The 20,062-nt window shown below is 45.7% G+C and overlaps 1 protein-coding gene across 5 annotated transcripts in view; it reads right to left on the bottom strand.

The window, feature by feature from the left end:
• The window catches only part of larp1 (La ribonucleoprotein 1, translational regulator), a 30,526-nt gene that overhangs the window by 4,122 nt on the left and 6,342 nt on the right, over positions 1-20,062 (bottom strand). Inside the window, exons 2-16 of one of the 5 annotated variants that reach the window (XM_068599996.1) lie at positions 16,183-16,247; positions 14,634-14,699; positions 11,860-11,931; positions 10,188-10,365; positions 8,681-8,815; positions 7,950-8,102; positions 6,654-6,816; positions 5,483-5,627; positions 4,744-4,918; positions 4,440-4,621; positions 3,785-3,877; positions 3,050-3,376; positions 1,216-1,339; positions 622-827; positions 373-482 (exon numbers count right to left, since the gene is read on the bottom strand). In XM_068599996.1, coding sequence (XP_068456097.1) covers positions 373-482; positions 622-827; positions 1,216-1,339; positions 3,050-3,376; positions 3,785-3,877; positions 4,440-4,621; positions 4,744-4,918; positions 5,483-5,627; positions 6,654-6,816; positions 7,950-8,102; positions 8,681-8,815; positions 10,188-10,365; positions 11,860-11,931; positions 14,634-14,699; positions 16,183-16,247 — 2,194 coding nt within the window. The remainder of the gene's footprint in view (positions 1-372; positions 483-621; positions 828-1,215; positions 1,340-3,049; positions 3,377-3,784; positions 3,878-4,439; positions 4,622-4,743; positions 4,919-5,482; positions 5,628-6,653; positions 6,817-7,949; positions 8,103-8,680; positions 8,816-10,187; positions 10,366-11,859; positions 11,932-14,633; positions 14,700-16,182; positions 16,248-20,062) is intronic. The other 4 variants (XM_068599997.1, XM_068599998.1, XM_068599999.1 and 1 more) reach the window with 4 other exon arrangements.

The following is a 20,062-nucleotide window of genomic DNA, read 5'->3' as shown; positions in this document are numbered from 1 at the left end:
AATCCATCATGAACCCTTTGATGTGTCGCATTTCATCCCCTAAAGACATTCAGTCCTCAGTCTGCTGCAATAATTTCAGGGTTTATTCCAATATCTCAAATTCGCGATAGATTCACACTTTTTTTAAATACATTTTTTAATTGTAATGGTTAATTTGACCTAGCGGTTGTACAATACTTGACGCGTTACAATGCGTGCACAAACAATAAATAGAGAGTATTAATATGCCATGCAGTTACATGAACCATAGTTTTTTTGCAACTTTACCCATTTTGCTCCCAGTCAATTCCAGTTGGAATAAATAAAAAAACACTTTAAAAACTAAATATTAAACGGCGTTGCCGATGACCGCTTGGCGCTACGCCGCCTCACCTGACGGAGGCCGTGCGGGAGCGGTGGTGCTCCCTGGAGTCCATCACCCAGCCCACGTGGCACTCCATGGGCGGGTTGGAGCTGTGCCGGGTCTTCCTCTTCCTCGGCGTCTGGGAGGAGGAAGAGACATGTCACATGGTTATGGCGTTTCATGTCAAACATACATTGTTATTGTGCATTTAAAGAATACATGCGTATGCACTTCTTCCCTAAACCCCCCGGTCCTCACAACAACGGCGGCCATCTTACCTTGGCATCCACGGGCCGACTCTCCTTGACCACGGGGTAGAAGCGCGGCGTCATGGTCTGGTCCTTGCGGTGGGGCGTTCGAGGTGTGCGCGGCGTCCGGGCGTTGCGGTAGTTGGGCGAGTCGGGCACGGTGGTCGGGAGCGAGCGAGCTATCGAGGAGGGATCGGGGGCGCCGAAGAGCTTGTTCGCCAAAGCGTCTGTGGGGACTGGAGGAGGGAGAGAGTCGAGAAACGAATGCGAGAAAAATTTAAAAAAAAATATTTTTCATTTCTGTATAAACTAAGCGAGAGAAATTCTTCCACTAAAGAGACTCTAAAAACTGAATTGTTCCGTCTTTTCTCTGGATGATTTCTGGTTATTCTTTCAACGTAGGCCCCCAAATCAAGTGTTGCATTATGGGTAGTCTAAGTCTCAAATGCTAGAACGTTTTTGATGGCACTGTTTTGTTTTGGCTACAAGATGCAGGAGGAAAAAAATATTTTTAGAGGCTTAAATAAAGTATCCATTTTTTTTTCCTTCACAAAAAAGTTCAGAAAAAAGACAACAATCGGTATCGCGGACCCCTTTTTTGAGAGGAGGGTCGTCTGAACTCACTCTGCTGAGGTTTCGGGGGGCCGGGAGGGACTTCCTGGTTCGGGTCGATTGGAGGTTCAGGGGTCAGGCAGTCGAACTCCTCGCGGGTGATCAGCTGGACCTTCTTGAAGTTCTCCACCTCTTGCTGTAAAAAAAATAAATTAATAAAGAGAAAAACAAGTGTTAATATGACAAAAAAAGAAGCCAAGGACACAAAACATCAATAAAGTAATTTAACACATACATTAACAAGTAAATAGCTAAATATCTCCATTAAAGAGTAAATAAATAGCTAAATATCTCCATTAAAGAGTAAATAAATAGCTAAATATCTCCATTAAAGAGTAAATAAATAGCTAAATATCTCCATTAAAGAGTGAATAAATAGCTAAAGATCTACATCAGCAACACGGCGTCATCTACGGACCTCATCTGCAGTAATCTGGACATTGCGACGCAGCAGCACAACATGGCCGCCAGCAGCAGCCGCTTCACCTTCATTCTGCCGCTCACGGTTCTGACTCGAGTCAAACGCGACCAGCGGAGCTACATCACGCACACAACACCGTTGCTCCTCCTCTTCCTCCTCCTCTTCCTCCAATTAAAACCTCACAGTTGACCGTCAGCCGTCCACACACTCACGCGTTCATTCCTCCACCAAGTGTCCTCAGCGCTCCGAGCGGCCATCTTTGCCTCCACACCCCTTTCAGCAGGCCCGGCGGCTCGATTCTCCCCTCAGGCCGAGGCCTCGCACGCGGCGGGTTTATTTATAAACAAGTGACCCCCGTTTCCACACACAGCTGGACGCGTGCGGGCGAGCACGTGAAGGTCCTCACAATGAGGTCGACAATGAGGTCGACAATGGCTACACAACCCCCCAAAAACAACAACAAAACAAACTCTCCTCCGACTAGAACCAGCTGTGACTCTGCTCTCCGGGTTTGGGGCAGAAACGCCTCCAGAAGCCGTCAGAAGGGTTGGACTGGAGTCACGGCCCGGTTACTTTGTGTCAATGTGCTTTCCAGGAGGATCATGTGACCTCGGAAACTCTCCACTGACACTCAGATATTCTGGTCGAGTCCTTTCTTTTTTTACAAGTGCTGGTTCACGACTCGCATCGTTTCACGGCAAAGAAATATCTGCAATTTCTCTTTTTCTTTTATAAAAATGGGTGGAGATCAACAGTTTTCCCCAAAAATGTTTTGGTATGTATTGTAAATGTTTAGATGAACACTTAAATAAAATATACACTTTATTAAATCCAGTTAAAATGGTTGAGACAGATCAGCTGCTACGAAAAATAAAAGTTCATCAAAAAAATTTGAAAAAAATCTACAAATAATCTCTAAAAGTTGGACTAACCACAAAATTTCATTCGGTAGATGTAAAAAAATCTTTTTTTTAAAGCTCAACGATTGTTTTTTTTTGTGGAAGAAGTTGCTTTATATATAAATTTATTAAAAATTGAAGTGTGTCCTGACTGGTTATTACATTTAATTGTTATATTGTGTTATTGTTAGAGCCATAGCTCACATTTAATCAACATTATAATCAATCAATCCGTACAGAAGCTCACCTCCATGGTGAACTACGCCCCCGTTAAACCAGTGGCTCACCCTGATGGTGAACAACCCCCCCGTTAAACCAGTGGCTCACCATGATGGTGAACAACCCCCCCGTTAAACCAGTGGCTCACCTTGATGGTGAACAACCCCCCCGTTAAACCAGTGGCTCACCTTGATGGTGAACAACCCCCCCGTTAAACCAGTGGCTCACCCTGATGGTGAACAACCCCCCGTTAAACCAGTGGCTCACCTTGATGGTGAACAACCCCCCCGTTAAACCAGTGGCTCACCTTGATGGTGGCGTACTCGGGCTCGTAGGTGTCGTCCCACAGGTCCCGCTCGTAGTAGAACAGCCCGTCGTTGATGACCTTCACCAGCTCCCCGGTGAGCTTGGAGCGGGAGGTGTGGTGGCCCGTGCGGTCGCCCCCCGGGTGCTTCCTCAGGTACGGCGGCGTCTGCGTCACGATGAGGATCTTGTTCACGTCGTGGTCGTCGATCTCGCCGTCCGTCTCCTCGTCCGACCAGTCGGTGAAGGTGTTGCGCCGGCCGTCCATCTGCTGCATCTCCTCGTCGAACATGAAGTCCAGCTCCTCGGGCTCGTCGGGCTCCGCCCCGGCCTGGAGTTATGAGGAAGAGAGTTATGAGGAGGAGGAGGGGAGTTATGAGGAAAAGAAGAAGAAGAGTTATGAAGAGATGAAGAGGTTTGAGGAGGAGAAGAGTTATGAGAAAAGGGGAAAAGAAGAGTTATGAAGAGAAGAATGGTTATGAGGAGAGGAATGAGGAGAAGAAGAAGAGTTATGAGGAGAAGAAGAAGAGTTATGAGGAGAAGAAGAAAAAGAGTTGTGAGTAGAAGAAAAAGAGTTGTGAGTAGAAGAAAAAGAAGAAGAGTTATGAGGAGAAGAAGAAGAAGAGTTACGAAAAGAAGAGTTATGAGGTCATGAAAAGAATTATTAATTAAAAGAGTTATGAGAAGCGTCACAAGAAGAAAGCTAAAAATAAAATAAAACACAAGTTTCCTTCCTCACCTTGTTCCCTGTGGGAGCCGAGGAGGGCGAGGAGCCGGGCTGAGGCACCGGGGAGCGGACCGAGTCGTCCTTTTCCTTCTGCAACGAGGGGGCCTTCATCATCATCATCATCATCATGAGGAGGAAGAGGAGGTGGTGATAAGAGGTATGAAAATAGGTGAACGGTGACACCAACAGGACAAGTAAAAGAAAGAAAGCCATGAAGTGACTGAAAAGAGCTCCACAGCGTGAACCTGCCAGTAGAGATGACCAGAGGCTGCTGTACGGCTCCCATGCTGAGATCAGAGTTGTGAAAGTTCTCCTCATAGTTTATTCAGAGAAGAGACATGAAGATCTCATCACGTCTACAGCATCCAGGGCGGGGCTACAAGGTGATTGACCAATAGTGACAAATGTCCCCAAAAAAGTCTAATACAAAACAAGTTTTAGTACTAACTGTCTGGCACAAAGACATCTTTACATGTTCCATCGTATAAAAATAGTAAAACAAAAAATAAAAGTCAGAAACAGAATTTTATATGAATCCATTTTGTTTCGGCAATCATATTTCATGTGAAAAGGCCCTTTTCTTTAACTTCCTCCTGACATGCTTATGCTGCCAAGCTACCCAGAATGCATCAGGGTCCATATTTTGAACGCAATAAAGACGGGTCACCTTCTCCGCGCTGACCTTGGGTCTGGCCGGGGACGGTCTGGGCCTCTTCTTGACCTCGATCCAGCACTCGGAGTCCAGGTCGGGGAGGCTGGCGGAGAGGCCCTTGGGCATCGTCTTGAGGTTGGAGGAGTCGAGCTCGCTCCGGCCGCGCTGCTTGGCCGGCGTGGAGGACCTGGGAGAGCCTGGAGAGAGAGAGAGAGAGACAGAGAGAGAGAGAGAGAGAGAAAGAGCGAGCGAGAACCCGTTACAGGACTACTGGAGGAGAAGTGGACACGCTGCCCCGTCAGCCGGTGCGACCGCTCACCTGGGAGCTCCTCGGCCGGCGGCCTCGGGACGAACTCGGCGCAGTTGATGAGCTGCGAGAAGTCGGTGGGGGTTTGGCCGAGCGTGGCCAGGCCCGGCAGGGGCCACTTCTCCGGGTCCACCTTGCGACGGATCTTCATGTCGATCACTTCCACCTCCGTGCTGTTCTTCAGGGCCTGGAGACATTTCATGACGACATATGATAATTCATCCTCTTTGGAAAAGATGAGTTAGTCACTGTTCATCTATATTCACTCACACACGTTAAGTGATATTAAATATAAAAAAGCAGAATGCTGAGATCAGAGTTGTGAAAGTCCTCTTCATTGTTCAGTCAGAGAAGAGACATGAAGATCTCATCACGTCTACAGCACAGTCTCAATTACCCAGAATTCATTGATGTAGAGATTTAGATCCTAAAGATGACGCACTCGAAGCCGCGTCAGCGGTTTGAAATGGTTTCTACTTCCTGTGTGGCGCTTGAGGCCCAACATCACTTCGGGGCGTGATTAATGATATCTCATGTGTTAAATCGATGAAAACCTAACAATTAAAAGATAAGAGCATTTGCCAAAATGTAAAAACAGCTGACGTGTTCTTTTTTTTCCTGCAATGTTTCGCGATTTTAAAATGTGTTTTCAGTGGAATTGTATCAGACGTTCTTTGTATTACATATACTTTTTTCTCCCGAGTTCAATTCCCAAACGTTGAATTCAAATGGAGCCGTCACAAGCGCTCACCTCCATGATGAGGTTGACGTCGGTGGTCAGAGCCTGAACTCGGTGGAAACTGGCCACGAGTCCGATTGGCAGGAAGCCGCCGTCGTCCATCTTCCTCCGCAGGAAGAAGTCGCGCTCCAGGTTGTCCAAACTGAAGTAGTACTCACTACGGGAAGGGAGGGAGGGGAGAGAAAGAAAGAGCGAGAGAAACAAGCACATAATCAGCTGTTGGTTGCTGTTCCTTCACAGAGAAAGAAGCAAGTCTGGCAACAATGTTGCAAGTTGGGTGAACAAATGTAAATCTAAAAACACTGGCAACAATGTTGCTTTGCTTTTTGTGCCTCGTGGAGCCGAATGCCCACCAAGGAACCGCTGATCCAAACCAGAGTATCTGACAAGCTCTCAAAGTCTCAGAGTAACTTGATGCAGACTTGAGCTGAAGGGGGCACCGAGTGCACACAAGGAAACACTTAACTCCTTCAGTTAGGTGCCAAAAAAAAAAAAAACTACCGTCAACACGGTGAAGCGTCGTCATCGGCCAGACTGACTGCAGGCTGCCGCGGTGGGGAAGAGGCAGAGTCGAGCTTCTTGGGGAGTTTCCAACATTGTTATTTGTGCGATGTGTAAAAAGAAGATTAGGTGATCTTCACAAAAAAATAAAAAAGATCTGACAAGACGGATTTCTGTGCGTTATTCGGTCCCGGTGAGTCCTCTGGGTGTATAGAAGTCTATGCTTCATGTGTTAAAGCTGCATTCTCTCTCCTGACCACCAGGGGGTCGACTCCTCTGGGTGTATAGAAGTCTATATAAATGACTATTTGATGTATTCCCTCAGTAAACATTGCAAACATGAGTTTATCTCTCAATATCTCGTTTTAAGTCTTCTTCAATACAGCATTATGTTCATTTAGTAAATTATGGAGTCAAACAGACATAAAGCAGGGGACGCTTAAGGGGCGGGGCTACCAGGTGATTGACAGGTCGGCTACCGGAGGCGTGTATGGCTTCCATGCTGAGATCAGAGTTGTGAAAGTTCTCCTCATAGTTTACTCAGAGAAGAGACATGAAGATCTCATCACGTCTTCAGCGTCTAGCCGACCCCACCAGAGGAAGCTCAACTCAGACCGTAAAGCAGGGAATGCTTGAGGGCGGGGCTACAAAGTGATTGACAGGTCGCCACGGCTCCACTCACATCTGCTTCTTGATGTAGTCCTTCAGCAGGTCCTGGTCGGCGGAGAACAGGTCGTTGCTGCTCATGTTGTCGTAGTAGTAGGTCACCGTGTTGCCGAACTTCTGGGCCAAGGGCCCGTCCTTCCCCTCGTAGGACTTGTAGCCGTAGTGGTAGTCGTAGTGGCCTTGACGGGACAGAAGGACATCAGGTCAAGCCTCTCGAAAAATATTGTACAAGCTAAAAACAACACGCGAGAAGTTGAGAGCGAGACCTGCCAAAAGCAACAGGCCTTCTCCTCGTAGAGCTGTTATTGCACTTATGTGAAGCGAGTGAAGCGAACGCCCCTCATCTGTTCATTCCTTCGAACAGTATAGTCGTTTGTTCGCCGTTTGCATTTAAAATTTGATCTAAAGTAAAAATCATAACGAGAGCGTTCATTCTTTTTGCAGCGGAAACACAAGACGCCTTGAATTTCTCATGTTATGTAACATAATGAAACAAATATTGTACATATAATCAGTTGAGAAATGTTTTGTTCATGTATGTGTTCATTTATTCAAATTTGATGAAAACTACTTTTTATTCACAACAATTTAATGTATTATTATGGTTTAAGGACGTGCATAACCTGTTAGCTCGAGCTAAACAGATCATTTATTCCAATAAATAATATCAATAAGGTTCAAGAGGTGACTGTTTGCTTCCATGCTGAGATCAGAGTTGTGAAAGTTCTCCTCATAGTTCAGTCAGAGAAGAGACATGAAGATCTCATCACGTCTTCAGCAGCCGGCATCCCGACAACATCGCACATTGAGACACAACGAGGATATTACACAGCGCGAAAAAAAAGACGACTACGCAATTCCTTTACACAACGTTACAACTGCTAACCAGAAATGGACTGAAGGGACATTCAATAGATTAATCGACCGCCGCTGGATTAAAGACCAGCATAAACTGTTTTAAAAAGGATGCAATGGATCCAGCTGGTCTGTTTATATTGTGGAGAGAAAGTGGAGAGAAAGGGATCTGTGGAAGGGTATGTAAAGGTATTTAAAATTGCAACATTGTGTCATTTTCCGTGCGTACAGAACACACACTCGCAACCTTTTGCTGAAAAAGTGTCGCGACTGTTGCAAACCTGCGTCACTCAACATCGCTACATTCACGTGTTCCCTTCGTTACTTTTATTGCGCTTATAAAACTAACTTTTTAATCTCGTGCTTCATACCGCGAGGACCAGCGAACACTGGGCGAAGAAGACACCAGTATCGTCTGTCTCTGGATTTGAAATGAAATAAAAACACACAAACGTACCTCGGCCACCTCTGCCGCCTCGCCCCCGGCCTCTTCCTCTCCCGCGTCCGCGACCTCTGAACCCGCCGCGGAACGGCGCTCCCTCGCTCTTCACGCTGGACACCTCGTCGTGGTCGTCGCGCCACTCGCGCTCGTACTTCTGGCTGTGCCAGTCTGTGGGAGGGAACCAACAACCTTCCGGTCAGCCGTTTGCAGGATCATCTTGAACTCTGGTGCAAAAGCAACGGGTCAAAAGTCCCGTGAGACGGAATGCGCTTCGACTTCCTCGGAGAACACGACGGCCATTTTTATCTTTGGTTGACCGAGATAGCAAAGCAGAAGTAGCTTCACTTCCTGCTGCTGAGTCATGACGAGAGAGAGGGAGAGAGAGAGAGAGAGAGAGAGAGAGAGAGAGAGAGAGAGAGAGAGAGAGAGAGAGAGAGAGAGAGAGAGAGAGAGAGAGAGAGAGAGAGAGAGAGAGACACACACACACACACAAAAGAGAGTGCACGACAAAGCGAGAGGGAGAGAAAGAGACACACAAGAGAGAGCGCACGACAGAGAGAGACACAAACGAGAGAGCGAGAGGAGAGAGAGAAAGACACGAGAGAGAGAAAAACACACGAGCGAGCGACAGGAGAGACAGACGAGAGAGAGAGAGAGAGAGAGAGAGACAGACAGACAGACAGACAGACAGACAGACAGACAGACAGACAGACGTCTCGGTGGGCGAGCGGTGAGGACAGACTGACCTCTGAGGTCGTTCCGGGCGTTTGGAGGCAGTCGCGGGTTCTCGTTCTGCCGGCTGTTGTTTCTGGAGGCCGAGCGCTCACGAGGACCTTCAGACTTCACCTCGATCATCAGGGGAACCCACTTCTGCTTGTTCCCTGGGGGCAAAACATGGCGTCTCTTTAGGCCCGTTCAGACATCTGGGTTCTAGTCAACCGTTTAGACCAGTCTTGTTATTTTTTACATGCCGAAGTACTTATTTTGAAGAAATGTGTGATTCTTTGTGGAGAAGGTTTTACACATCTGTCAATTAAATGGTGAACTAAAGAGTCGAGTTGGTTGACGTCTGCAGGAATCACCTGAATAATTAATATGAGTGAATGTTCTTGAATACAATCTGACTTTTATTCCCCTTCAAACCCAAATATATTAGCATTAGGAAGGGAACGTTTGGTTTATTTTCTGCTTAAAATGCACCAAAACTACCGACAATCTCATATTTTCATCAAAAACGTTTCATTCTACAGGTAACAAAAAGAACTGTTTCCCAAACGCACCTACAGGTATCAGCAGCAGCGTCATGTTTACTGTTCTGATTATGTTACATTTCAAAGAAATGCTGTTAAAGTAGCCAAACAACCAACTCTTATTAAAAAACAAAATAGTTTTAGTTGACAAAATCTATTTGTATAAAATTGTACTATGTTAAAAATCATTTAGAGTTAGATAAAAAAAAGAGTGAAACTTTTTCTAATCTCTATTTGTGAAGAAAGAAACTAACGAAGGAAACAAATTATAATCCATTAGAAGAATCCTTTAATTGGGAACCAGCACAGTCTGTTGCAGTACCTCCACCGGCCTGCAGGCGGCATCAGAGAGCTGCTGTTTAAAGCAACATGTGGCTGCATGTGTGTGTGTCTGCGGCTGCGTGCATGTGTGTGTGTGTGCGTGCGTGCATGTGTGTGTGTCTGCGGCTGCGTGCGAGCGACAGATAACAGACGCACTGGGAGAGAGGAAATGCCAGTTTTAGGAGACGTGGCCTTATAGAGAGATTAGCGTTTCGCTGGTTTCACTGGTTTGCTGCCATGCTGAGATCAGAGTTGTGAAAGTTCTCATCGTTGTTTATTCAGAGAAGAGACATGAAGATCTCGTCACCTCTACAGCACGAAGCGCACAGCTCAACTGGTGACTAAAGAAATAAATAAAAAGCTGCCATGTGGTGAAATCCTATTAAAAATAATAAATAAAGAGGCTGATGACCAGAGGCTGGAAGTCCCCTTCAACAAACCCACCGGTTTAAGGTCCACCACAACTACACCGGGTTGTAAAAAATAAATAAAGGGAAATGCCGTCAACTTTACATGAAACTTCTCTGCACTTTAAAAGTAGATTTGGTTGCAAGAAAATGTTTTTTTAACCGTGAAGTCATAAACTACTTTTACTGCAGTCCAGAAGCTTCAAAACTGTTTTTGTGGCTGATTTTACTACTAAACCGGCATCAGACGTCGTCCATAACTTTCTCATATTCACCTTTCTTCCTCGGCCCGTTCTTCTGGGAGTCGTCGTCTCCGTTCTTCTCCTCCCCGGAGTCGTCCGACTTGGCCTTCAGGTTCTCCTTGCTCTCCTCGTTGCTCTCTCTCTTCTCTTTCAACTCCTTCTTGACCGTCGTTGACGTCGTCGACGTTGTCGTTGTTGTTTTCTTCGGAGCCTGCGAGGAGAAAAAAAAAAGAAGGAACAAACAAAAAGGTTTAGAATTAAAAAATTTTTTTAAAAAAAGCAGCGGTAAAAGTTCGGCCCCAACAAAACTTTGTTATTTCCTGATTCAGGAAAAAGTGGAATCTGAAAATATGAAGTTGGTTAAACATGCACGAGATGACCAACTGTTAGCTTGACCTCGCCGCTGCTCAGTGCTAGCTTAGCATTACCGCCAGGCGGTCCGTAATGCTATGCTAGCTACGGCGCTCTGAAGAGTCTGACGGACGGCCGAGACGTGAAGCTTCAGGCTCCTTCACGGCAACGAAAAGCATGTTGAAGACCTTGAAACTCGCCCGCTGGAGGTCAGCAGCGCTAACGTCAGAGCTAACGCCAGAGCTAACGCCAGAGCTAGCGGTTGTGATTTCAGCTGAGAGGCCGCTTGGTCTCCTATAACAAAATAACACCCATTCATATTCTACGAGAAGAAAACACTCTCGAGACACCAACGGTAGTATTTATCTGAAATATGAACGTTCAATATTTAAATGTGTTGCGTTAAGAACAAGAGGTTTCATATTAAAGTCAAAGTCACGGTGAGGTGACGCGTGGTTTAGAGGTTCCTGATCTGTAGTCCGTACGGACATCAGGGCCGTTCATGCGTCGCCTTATCTCGTTCTAACAGAGCCGATAGTTTATTCAAATAAAGAATAAGCTCTGCTACGACAACTCAGCTATCAGCAACGACACACACGCACACACACAATAAAACACAAAGACAGACACAGACCAACACACAGACCGACACAGCCTGCAATGGAGTCATGCAAAGCACTCAAGTCGAGCAAGTAAGCCCTGAACCGGTGTACAAACACTTACTTCCAGGTATCGTATCACCAACTATTTAAAAGTCAAAGACCCACCGCAAACATTCAGCGTAGTTCTTAACACGTTTGTGTCAAAAGGAGATTATTAAACCTTTTATTAGCATTATAACCTTCATAAAAATGTACCAATTTTCTTAATTGTGGAGGAATGAGTTTCCTAAACACGACTCAAAGAACTCTTCCAAGGCTGCAGCGCTCCTGACCTTTGACCTCTCTCTCCTGCTGGTGGCTGGCAGGACTGTTTATAATATACTTACAAAACCAGATGAAAAGGACGACATCAGGAGGCACAGACCTTTTATTTTTTGCTACCTCAAATTCTATTGGAGGCACCGCCAGTCCATTCAGTTTTCATAATGAGAAAGTAACGGTTGTAGAAACCAAACTATTCATTTATAACACCGGTAATGACGTTAATATCATTGTAGCTACATAGGACGGGTGGTGCATGAATAAAAAAAGGAACTAAAATATGTCTTTGCGTCACCTCGATAGCAACAAGTTCTGGGCCGTTCACCTGCTGATTCATCGTGTGCATTTCTTCTTTGATAACCGTTTTCAGAAGTGTGTAACTATTTTATGGTTATTGTATTTTTGTGAGCGGCTTCACAGGCTGAACTTACAGTGAATCTCCACGAGTCTCTGACCTGCCTGACAGGCGGCGGGCAGGACTCTGTCCGTGTCACTGCCTCGATCTGAAGAGAGGGAGGGAAGAGCAGTTTAGAGAGGACAATGAGGTGGACCATGATGCATGCACACACAGACACACACACACACACAGTATGAAGAACAATGTACAAACAGCTGGATTGAGAGAAAGTGGTTGAAAATGGAGCCCTGAACCTTCAATGTTTGGGGACTTTTTCAGGCCCAAAAGACAATTTACAAGCCTCTTTAAGCCCGCGACATTAAAAATCGGGTTATTTTCCGCGATGGAGGGAGGGAAGCAGCTCGTTTCTTTAAAAGCTCATCCAGGGCTTCTTCCTGCTGCCATCCAACACTATGAAAATGTCACATGATGGAGCACAAACGGCGGCTAATGAGGAGCATCTGCTGCTCCTTCTGGCTCTCATGAAGTACATCGCTGGCATCATCTAAATGGATTGTGTGTCATTTAATGAAGACGTTGTCGTTTTAGCGCTTTGGATTCGGCACAGACGGGAGGAACGGGCCGTTAGTCTGAAGCGCCGCTGGGTTTGGTGAGTCGCCGACTTTAAGAGGACGCCGGCCGACGTCATCGTTTTTATTCTTCCGACAACAGCGACTCAAGAAGCACAAGTGGAACGTTTTCCAAGAGGATTGGAATGACAATCAATATTGTTTGTCATTGTTACGCGTCATGCGTGTGTGCTCTCACCGAGAGTTTCAGTAGCAGAAGAACTTTGCTGTAAAATAATTTCAGAACCGCAGTTACAATAGAGCAGAGAGAGAGAGAGAGACAGAGACAGAGAGAGAGAGAGAGTGTGAGTGTGTGCATGAGATCGGTGCGTGTGTGACAGAGCGGTGTGTAAGCGGTGTGTGTATGTGATAGCGGTGTGTGTGCGAGTGAACGCTGTGTGTGTGTGTGTGTGTGTGTGTGCGTGAGAGCGGTGTAGGTGTGTGAAATCGGTGTGTGAGATCGGTGTGTGTGTGTGTGTGCGCCTCTAAGAATAGCAGCAGCGGCGCTGCATTGAAGGAGGATCCCTAGAAGGAGATCCCTTCCCAGGCCCTGACTCCGCCCCCTCTCGCCCCACCGGTGATTCTTTGCCACCGGAGCCACCGGTTATTCCTGACTCTTCATGAGGAGACCCACAATTTACTGCCCGGGGACGAGCCTCTCCCTCCCTCTCTCCTTCCCCTCCCTCTCTCGCCCCTCTCTCTCAGACCTGTCTGCCTAAAATAGTGGCGGTCAGCGGGGTCGCTCTTCCACTGACACCGGATCTCACCCGATTAATTACTGCCTCTACTGTAAAGGAGACACAAATTAGACGCATCCCCCGTCGGGCCAACAGCTGTGGTGGATGGAGGGAGGGAAGGAGGGAGGGAGGGAGGGAGAGAAGGAGGGAGGGAAGGAGGGAGAGAGAGGGAGGGTCTGAGAGAAAGTATGTGAGAGAGACATGAGTGTGAGAGTATTAGAGTGAGAGAGAGAGAGACTGTAAGAGAGACAGAGTATGAGAGAGAGGGAGGGGGGAGAGAGAGACGTAAGTGTGAGAGTATAAAAGTGTGAGAGCGGGAGAGAGAGCGAGAGAGGGATAAGAGAGAGAGAGAGAATGAATAGGCATAAGTGAGAAAGAGAGTGTGAGAGAGAGAGTTCAGTGTGAAGACTTATGTCACAAAACCTCTGGTCTAAATGTTTGAGGTCGGCCATGTTTGTTTTGCCTCAGCATCAGGGTCCTGAGGAGCAGACTGCTGTAATCACATCCACTAACACACTAATCATCATCATCATCATCATCATCCTCTGCAGCTCCTCCCATTGGCTACTGGAAACTCGTGAGATTCTCTTTGTACACAACACTTGGCCGTCATTCACTCGGAGAGTTAAAAACAGACCATAAAGCAGGGGATGCTTTTGGGGCGGGGCTACCAGGTGATTGACAGGTCGGCGTATAACGGCTCCCATGCTGAGATCAGAGTTGTGAAAGTTCTCCTCATAGTTTATTCAGAGAAGAGACATGAAGATCTCATCACGTCTACAGCGTCAAGCCGACCCCACCAGAGGAAGCTCAACTCAGACCATAAAGCAGGGTATGTTGAGGGCGGGGCTACAAGGTGATTGACAGGACGCTACAGCAGTTGTCTGTTTTTGTCTTACGTTTCATAAATGTGAGTTTTTTGGTCACCTAAAACACTCTTAGTCAGCATTCACTTGCACTTGGCTCCGCCCCTTTTGTGCCACTTCTGGTTTCAAAAAAGACAAGATGGCGACAGAAAGAAAATAGATGGTGATGCCGGATGAAGAAAAGGCCTTTAAAACTAAAATGGGGTGACGTGACAATGAACACTTCTTGTATGAAGCCGATGGTGATGCTTAAGATGGTCGAATCCCTTAAAGACAGTGAATCAAAAACAACACAACTTTACACACAGCTCTAATCCTTTGTCCTCGTCCAGCTGGATCTAAGCCATTAACCATCAAATGCACAACTATTAGAGAGAGGCGTTATTTGGCAGTGACATTAATACATCTCTGGCTCCTTTAACACCATGTAAACAAGTGTATAAAATAAAAAAAAAATTTAAAAAAGGAGCACGAGCCATCTTCCCTCCTGCACCATCCAACATATGCATTATGAACCCTTCAGCCATCCAAGAGCCTAAAAGACGCCTTTTTTCTCATCAGTGCGTCTTTACCACGCTGAACACTGGAACGACCCGAGACTCAAACAAACAAACAAACAAACAAACAAACACCCACCTGCATGTCTTTAGTCGCGATCTCCCCGGGTGTCGGCCAGCTGTTGGCGTCGGCAAAGTCTCCAACCTGAGCGGAAGAAGTCAAAAACAACAAATGTGAATTAGCAGGAGTGTCGAGACCCAGCGTGCCCCCACTTGATTGGGACTCTCGTTGTCACAAAACCAAAATTATAACTTCGATACGACACCTGCAATAAATATCACAATACAGATACCTGCGGTACGATACCTTAAATACGATACTGATATATTTATCTATTATAGTAATAAATAAAACATCTGTACGTTTCCCTTTTTTACCAGCTTGCTTCTGCCCAGCTTTTTAAACACTTTTATTATATATTACTGATAATAGGATTTGCCTAAAGCAAGATATTAATGAAAAATACATAGTGCCCTCATAGCATTGATTATACACGGCTATGTAGATGTTTACATAAGTATGAGCAATTGTGTGTGAGCCCGAAAGGTGCTTTGTCATGTTTGACGTGTGCCCGCCTCCTTAAGCCCCGCCTCCTCGCAGTCAATGCATGTCGGCAGCATGACAGGGCGGAGAAGTCAGTGCGCTCTGATCCGCACTATTTTAATAAAGTAGCGCTACTAAAAAATATACAAAATCGTATCGTTTATAACGTACAGGGTTTTCAGTGGCGATCTAAAGTGCAACATTAGGCGGGACGCGGGGTCGGACGTGGGTTAGCGGTGCGCTGCAGCCATGCGTGGCCTGTGTCGTTCGGATGTCAGCGGCTCGTCGCTGCACCTCACCGGCGGGCCGCCGCAACAGTTTTTGCGCTCAACCTCTGGCGCTCAAACCCGCCTGCGGGGGTTTGAGCGCCAGAGAGCCGCCGGCAATCCAGAGCGGGAAGTTCCACTTCGATGGCGAGTAACGCCGGCTCACCGGGAACTACCGTTTGCATTCCAGTAAGCGAGGAGAGGTTGACACACAGCTTCAGGCGAGACGCTCCGATGGAGTTCGAGGAATTTAAAAAGCACACGATTACATACTTAAATACATTTAACCTTAAAAAACACATCGAACGGCTCTTTTGTTGTATTTTAATCCTCACACAACCCGACTCGGTTAGACGCACAACTGCCCCACGACGCAAAAGGAAGCTACTTTAATTAGTTTGATTTCCAATTGGAAATGCGATTCGTGAGACTGAAACGTGCACAGTTAGTATTTTTGTTCTTGCTCTCGACCGAATAGTTTAATAAAACAGATTGTAATCCCTCGTAAATGTCCAATTAATTGAAGAAACAATTACATTTTTTTAGCCCTCAAGACTTTGATAAAGTGATTTTGAATTACATATATATAAAAAAAAGCAATAGCAGCTTAATTTTTGGATTAGCGTTAATTCTAAAAGCAAAAAAAATAAAATCGGACTAAAAAGACATGAGCGCCATTACTAGAACTTATTAACTTATTTTGTAAGTGTTTCTCCAAATTTATCATTTTCAACCCAGTAGTTACTTCCTCTACTTTTAAAAATCATCCTCGTCTTGTCTATTTACACCTTCAATGAATTTAATATTTAATCCGTTACCTTTCCTCCTCGTCTGGCTTTGGGCGGGTTCCCAGCTCTCACCACTTTGGCCATGCCGGTCGACTCTGGAAACACAAAGAAGACGTCGACGTTACAAACGGCTCTGCAAACAAACATCTCGGGAAAAGAAAATTACATTAAAAACGTTTTTTTTTTTTTTTTAAAAACACCTCGCAACAGCAAAGAAAGAGAAACGCAGGAAAAACAGACTAAACAAACAGCGTCTCAGTCGGATTAGTTTCTTCAATAACTTTCATTCCTCTTATTCCTTTCTTAAAAAAAAAAAACTTCAGCAAATATTATCCTTTAAACACGAAACAATAAGCCAACGTTATTGCTTGTTCACGTATAATTTGATTTATTTAACTCCGTCCTGGTCGTGACCGATGTTCTCCTCAAGCCAAACAACAACAGAGAGGCATTCAAGCGCACAACAACGTGACAACTCATTTCACAGCGTCACACATTTCAGTTGCATCACAGTTGGTTTCTCAATGTGTTTGGTAACTTTGTTGCGTTCCTCTGAAGCAAAGACGTCCGTGTGGAAACGACAACCAGACGCGTCTGGTTCCAACCCAGCTAATAAAAAATAATGCAGTAACTTTTCATCACGGTCCAGCTCGTGACGCTTCACTAAAAACAACAACCTCCTGAAGCCGCAGGTTGTTGCCTCTCGCCGGCAACAAAGTTGCCACAGTCGGACCAAAGAGTAAAGCCCAGTAAGCTCCTTAAGGAGGATCTCGTGGAGGGACGGCGGCAGAGAGAGAGAAAGAGAAAGAGGGGGCGTTAAACCCTGCTGGTGTTAGTGGGAGAGTAATCCAGAAGGTTCTTTACCCACTGGAACACGGAAAACGTCTAGACGATTTATTGAACGATAAATATGAAACTTACAAATTAAATCAACTTTTTTTCCCCCCCATTTTTATTAGTATTAGACGTCTCCGGTCGCGCGTCGGCTGCGCCGCATGTCGCTTCCTGACACGACTCCTGACCTTTGAACCCAAACCGTGTGTTTACTTTGTCTGTTGAATTATTTCTCAACCCGTTCCCTCGGAGCTTCTGGACTTCGCTCTGGACTTCTGGAGATTTGTGTTTAACAGAAAAGTTTTTTGCTCAGCAGAAGTGTTTGTTCCCCCAGAACACGGCGTGAAAAGTTCCAGCAGGAAATCCACGAGGTGAAGCGTCAGGTAACCTGGACGTCCATCACTATTAAAGACAATGAGGAGACAGAAGAAGGAGACGAAGCACAAGGAGACAGTAGAAGAAGACGGGAGACAAGAAAGAAGAAGAAAGACAGAAGAAGAGACAAAGCCCAAGGAGACAGAAGATGAAGACAGGAGAAGAAAGAGACAGGAGAAGACAGGAAGAGAAAAAGACAGGAGGCAGGACGACGAGGAGACCGAACACAGGAGGAGGAGACAGGAGAAGGAGACAGGAGAAGGAGACAGAAGCAGAAGGAAATAGATGGAAAAGGGAGACACAGAAGAAGGAAGGGGACAGAAAAAGGAGACGAAGACGACAGGAGACGAAGAAGGAGACAAGGAAGGAGACAGAAAAAGGCGACGACAGAAGGAAACGACAACAGAAGGAGACGACATAAGGAGGCAGAAAAAGTGGATAGAAGAAGGAGACAGGAGGTAGGAGACGAATAAGAAGCCCAATGAGGAGACACAAGATGAAAACCTGCTTTTAGGGTGAAGATATCTCTCGTTTCCTCCAGTCAGCTGTTCTCCTGCTTTCTCTTTCAAGGTGAGAAATTGAAACTTTGCGTCCAGCAAAGCGTCCCGAGCCGCTTCGCTTGTCGCCCGAAATGACCCCACCGAGCGAAGCAGGAACCAAAGTCTGATACCTCTAAACGATCGATGGCGCTGAAAACGTAACGGGTCAGAGACCAGACGAGACAAAAAGGACGAGAGACGTTTTATGAACTACAACACCATACACCTGCATGCTGCCATTTTGGTACTTAGAACTACGTTTTACTGCAACTAAAGTCATGTTTTTGGGCCCTTTTGGTAATCTGGCTTCTCTTTATTGGAGTCGGCTGAGTGGTTTCATGACAAAAGGCCACGTGGACTAAAACCAGAGAGCTGTTTGCTCTGTGAAGCCGGCGGCACAACGTCAACACGCTCGCCGCTCAAGAAGAGCTGACGCGTCACAGGAAGATCATTCCCGTCCAAATAAAAGCAGTTAAGACGCTAAATAAATCACTCATGTTTCATAATCACCTGTTGGAGCTCAAGAGACAAACTGTCACCAAAATACAATTTATTCTACCTGTTAATTTTACTTGTAATAACCATGTTATAACAGAAATGAATGATTTCTTTGAGGAGGGAGGGCGGAGGGGGGGGGCTGAACAAAGACAGAAAACATCCCAAAATAAACTCAGATAACGTTCAGAGTATTCTCCGCTGTGAATCCGTGACATCGGGTCACTTCCCACGGAGAAACTTGTGCCGCGACTCCGTCGCTAAATTAAGCCCGAGAATTCCTCAAAGGATTTATCTGCTTAGTTTCAACAGAAAAGTGTGAACAAACGTCACAACGTGGCTGCTTAACAAGCATGACGGAGCAACACACACAGACACACACTATGAAAATAAAATAAAAACTCATATCGGTACATTTCATCAAGTTAATGACTTTTCAAACCAAAGCTTTTAAAACCAGTCTAAACTTTACGATTATTGAGATGTCAAACACAATCTGTCTCTCACAGACACACACAGTGTCACAAACAGTCACACGCACCTTAAGTGTTTTGCGGCTGATCTTTTTTTTGTGGGTTTAAAAAGAGACGATTAGCACACGTAGAGAACGACTCGACAGGTCGAGTGAAAGTGCGTTATCGTTGTGTGCTTAACTGTACGAGAGCCTGCTGATAAGTGGTCAACTCTGAAACTCAAGGACAGTGTGTGTGTGTGTGTGTGTGTGTGTGTGTCACATAAACACATGATTAAAAGACATTCAGGAGGAGGCGTGCTGCAGCTCATTTTTCCACCAGTTGCATCAGCAGAACAAAGATGGAAACCAAAATTTAAAAATTTTAAAAAAAGGGATTTATTGTATTTTACCCATATTTCCTACTGCGAGGGATCCCCGTGTTATGATGCAATCGTCTCAAATGTCAAAACAAAAAAACAATATGGCGGCGCTGCAGAAGTCCTCTGGAGCAGGAGCCTCGTCATCAGACGGACAAGCGAGGTCTTTGTTTGACCTGCAACTTTATTCTGAATTAACTCAACAAAAAGGCAGAATGGAGCCGATCAGCTGGACCTGAAATACGACACACACACACACACCCTTTACCTGCTTTTCCAAGATGGCCTCTTGCCAGCGGCTGCCTACAATTCAATTAATCATCTTTTTCCCCTTTTCCTCAGTTTTTTTTATTGTATATAAAGTATTTTTCAGACATAATAGTTATACATCCACTGTGCAACTTGCTGCAGCCACAAACAACACAGGGGGATGAATAAAGCACATTTAAATCCATCTATCAGACCACCAGTTTAACCAACACACACACACACTATGAAGTGACTCATCACTCTCTCATTTCACCGTCGTCTTTCTCTCCTCTGTGTTTATTCCCTAACTCTCGTCTTCACGGCCTCGCCTGACGGCCTGAGGCCAACATTAACATCCCCCCTACCCCTACCTACACCCCCCGGCCTGTTCCCATTAACCATTCCCTCCCCGGTCTGTATTTTATGTATTTAGGATCCATACCAGATCCTTCTGCACTTCGACATTCACTGTAAAGCAGCTGGAGGTAAATCATCTCAACGAGCGTGAAGCGCAGAAGCTCTCACATTACCGTTAACTCAAAGTCCACAACAGACAGTCCCTCTCTCCGTTTCTCCAGACACACACA

The sequence above is a fragment of the Clinocottus analis genome, unplaced genomic scaffold, assembly GCF_023055335.1.
Source record: "Clinocottus analis isolate CAN_PGR_092001 unplaced genomic scaffold, fCliAna1.0.p SCAF_5, whole genome shotgun sequence".
Lineage (NCBI taxonomy): Eukaryota > Metazoa > Chordata > Actinopteri > Perciformes > Cottidae > Clinocottus > Clinocottus analis.
Note: the sequence above shows the minus strand (reverse complement) of the source record. Positions and strands in the feature narration are given on the sequence as shown.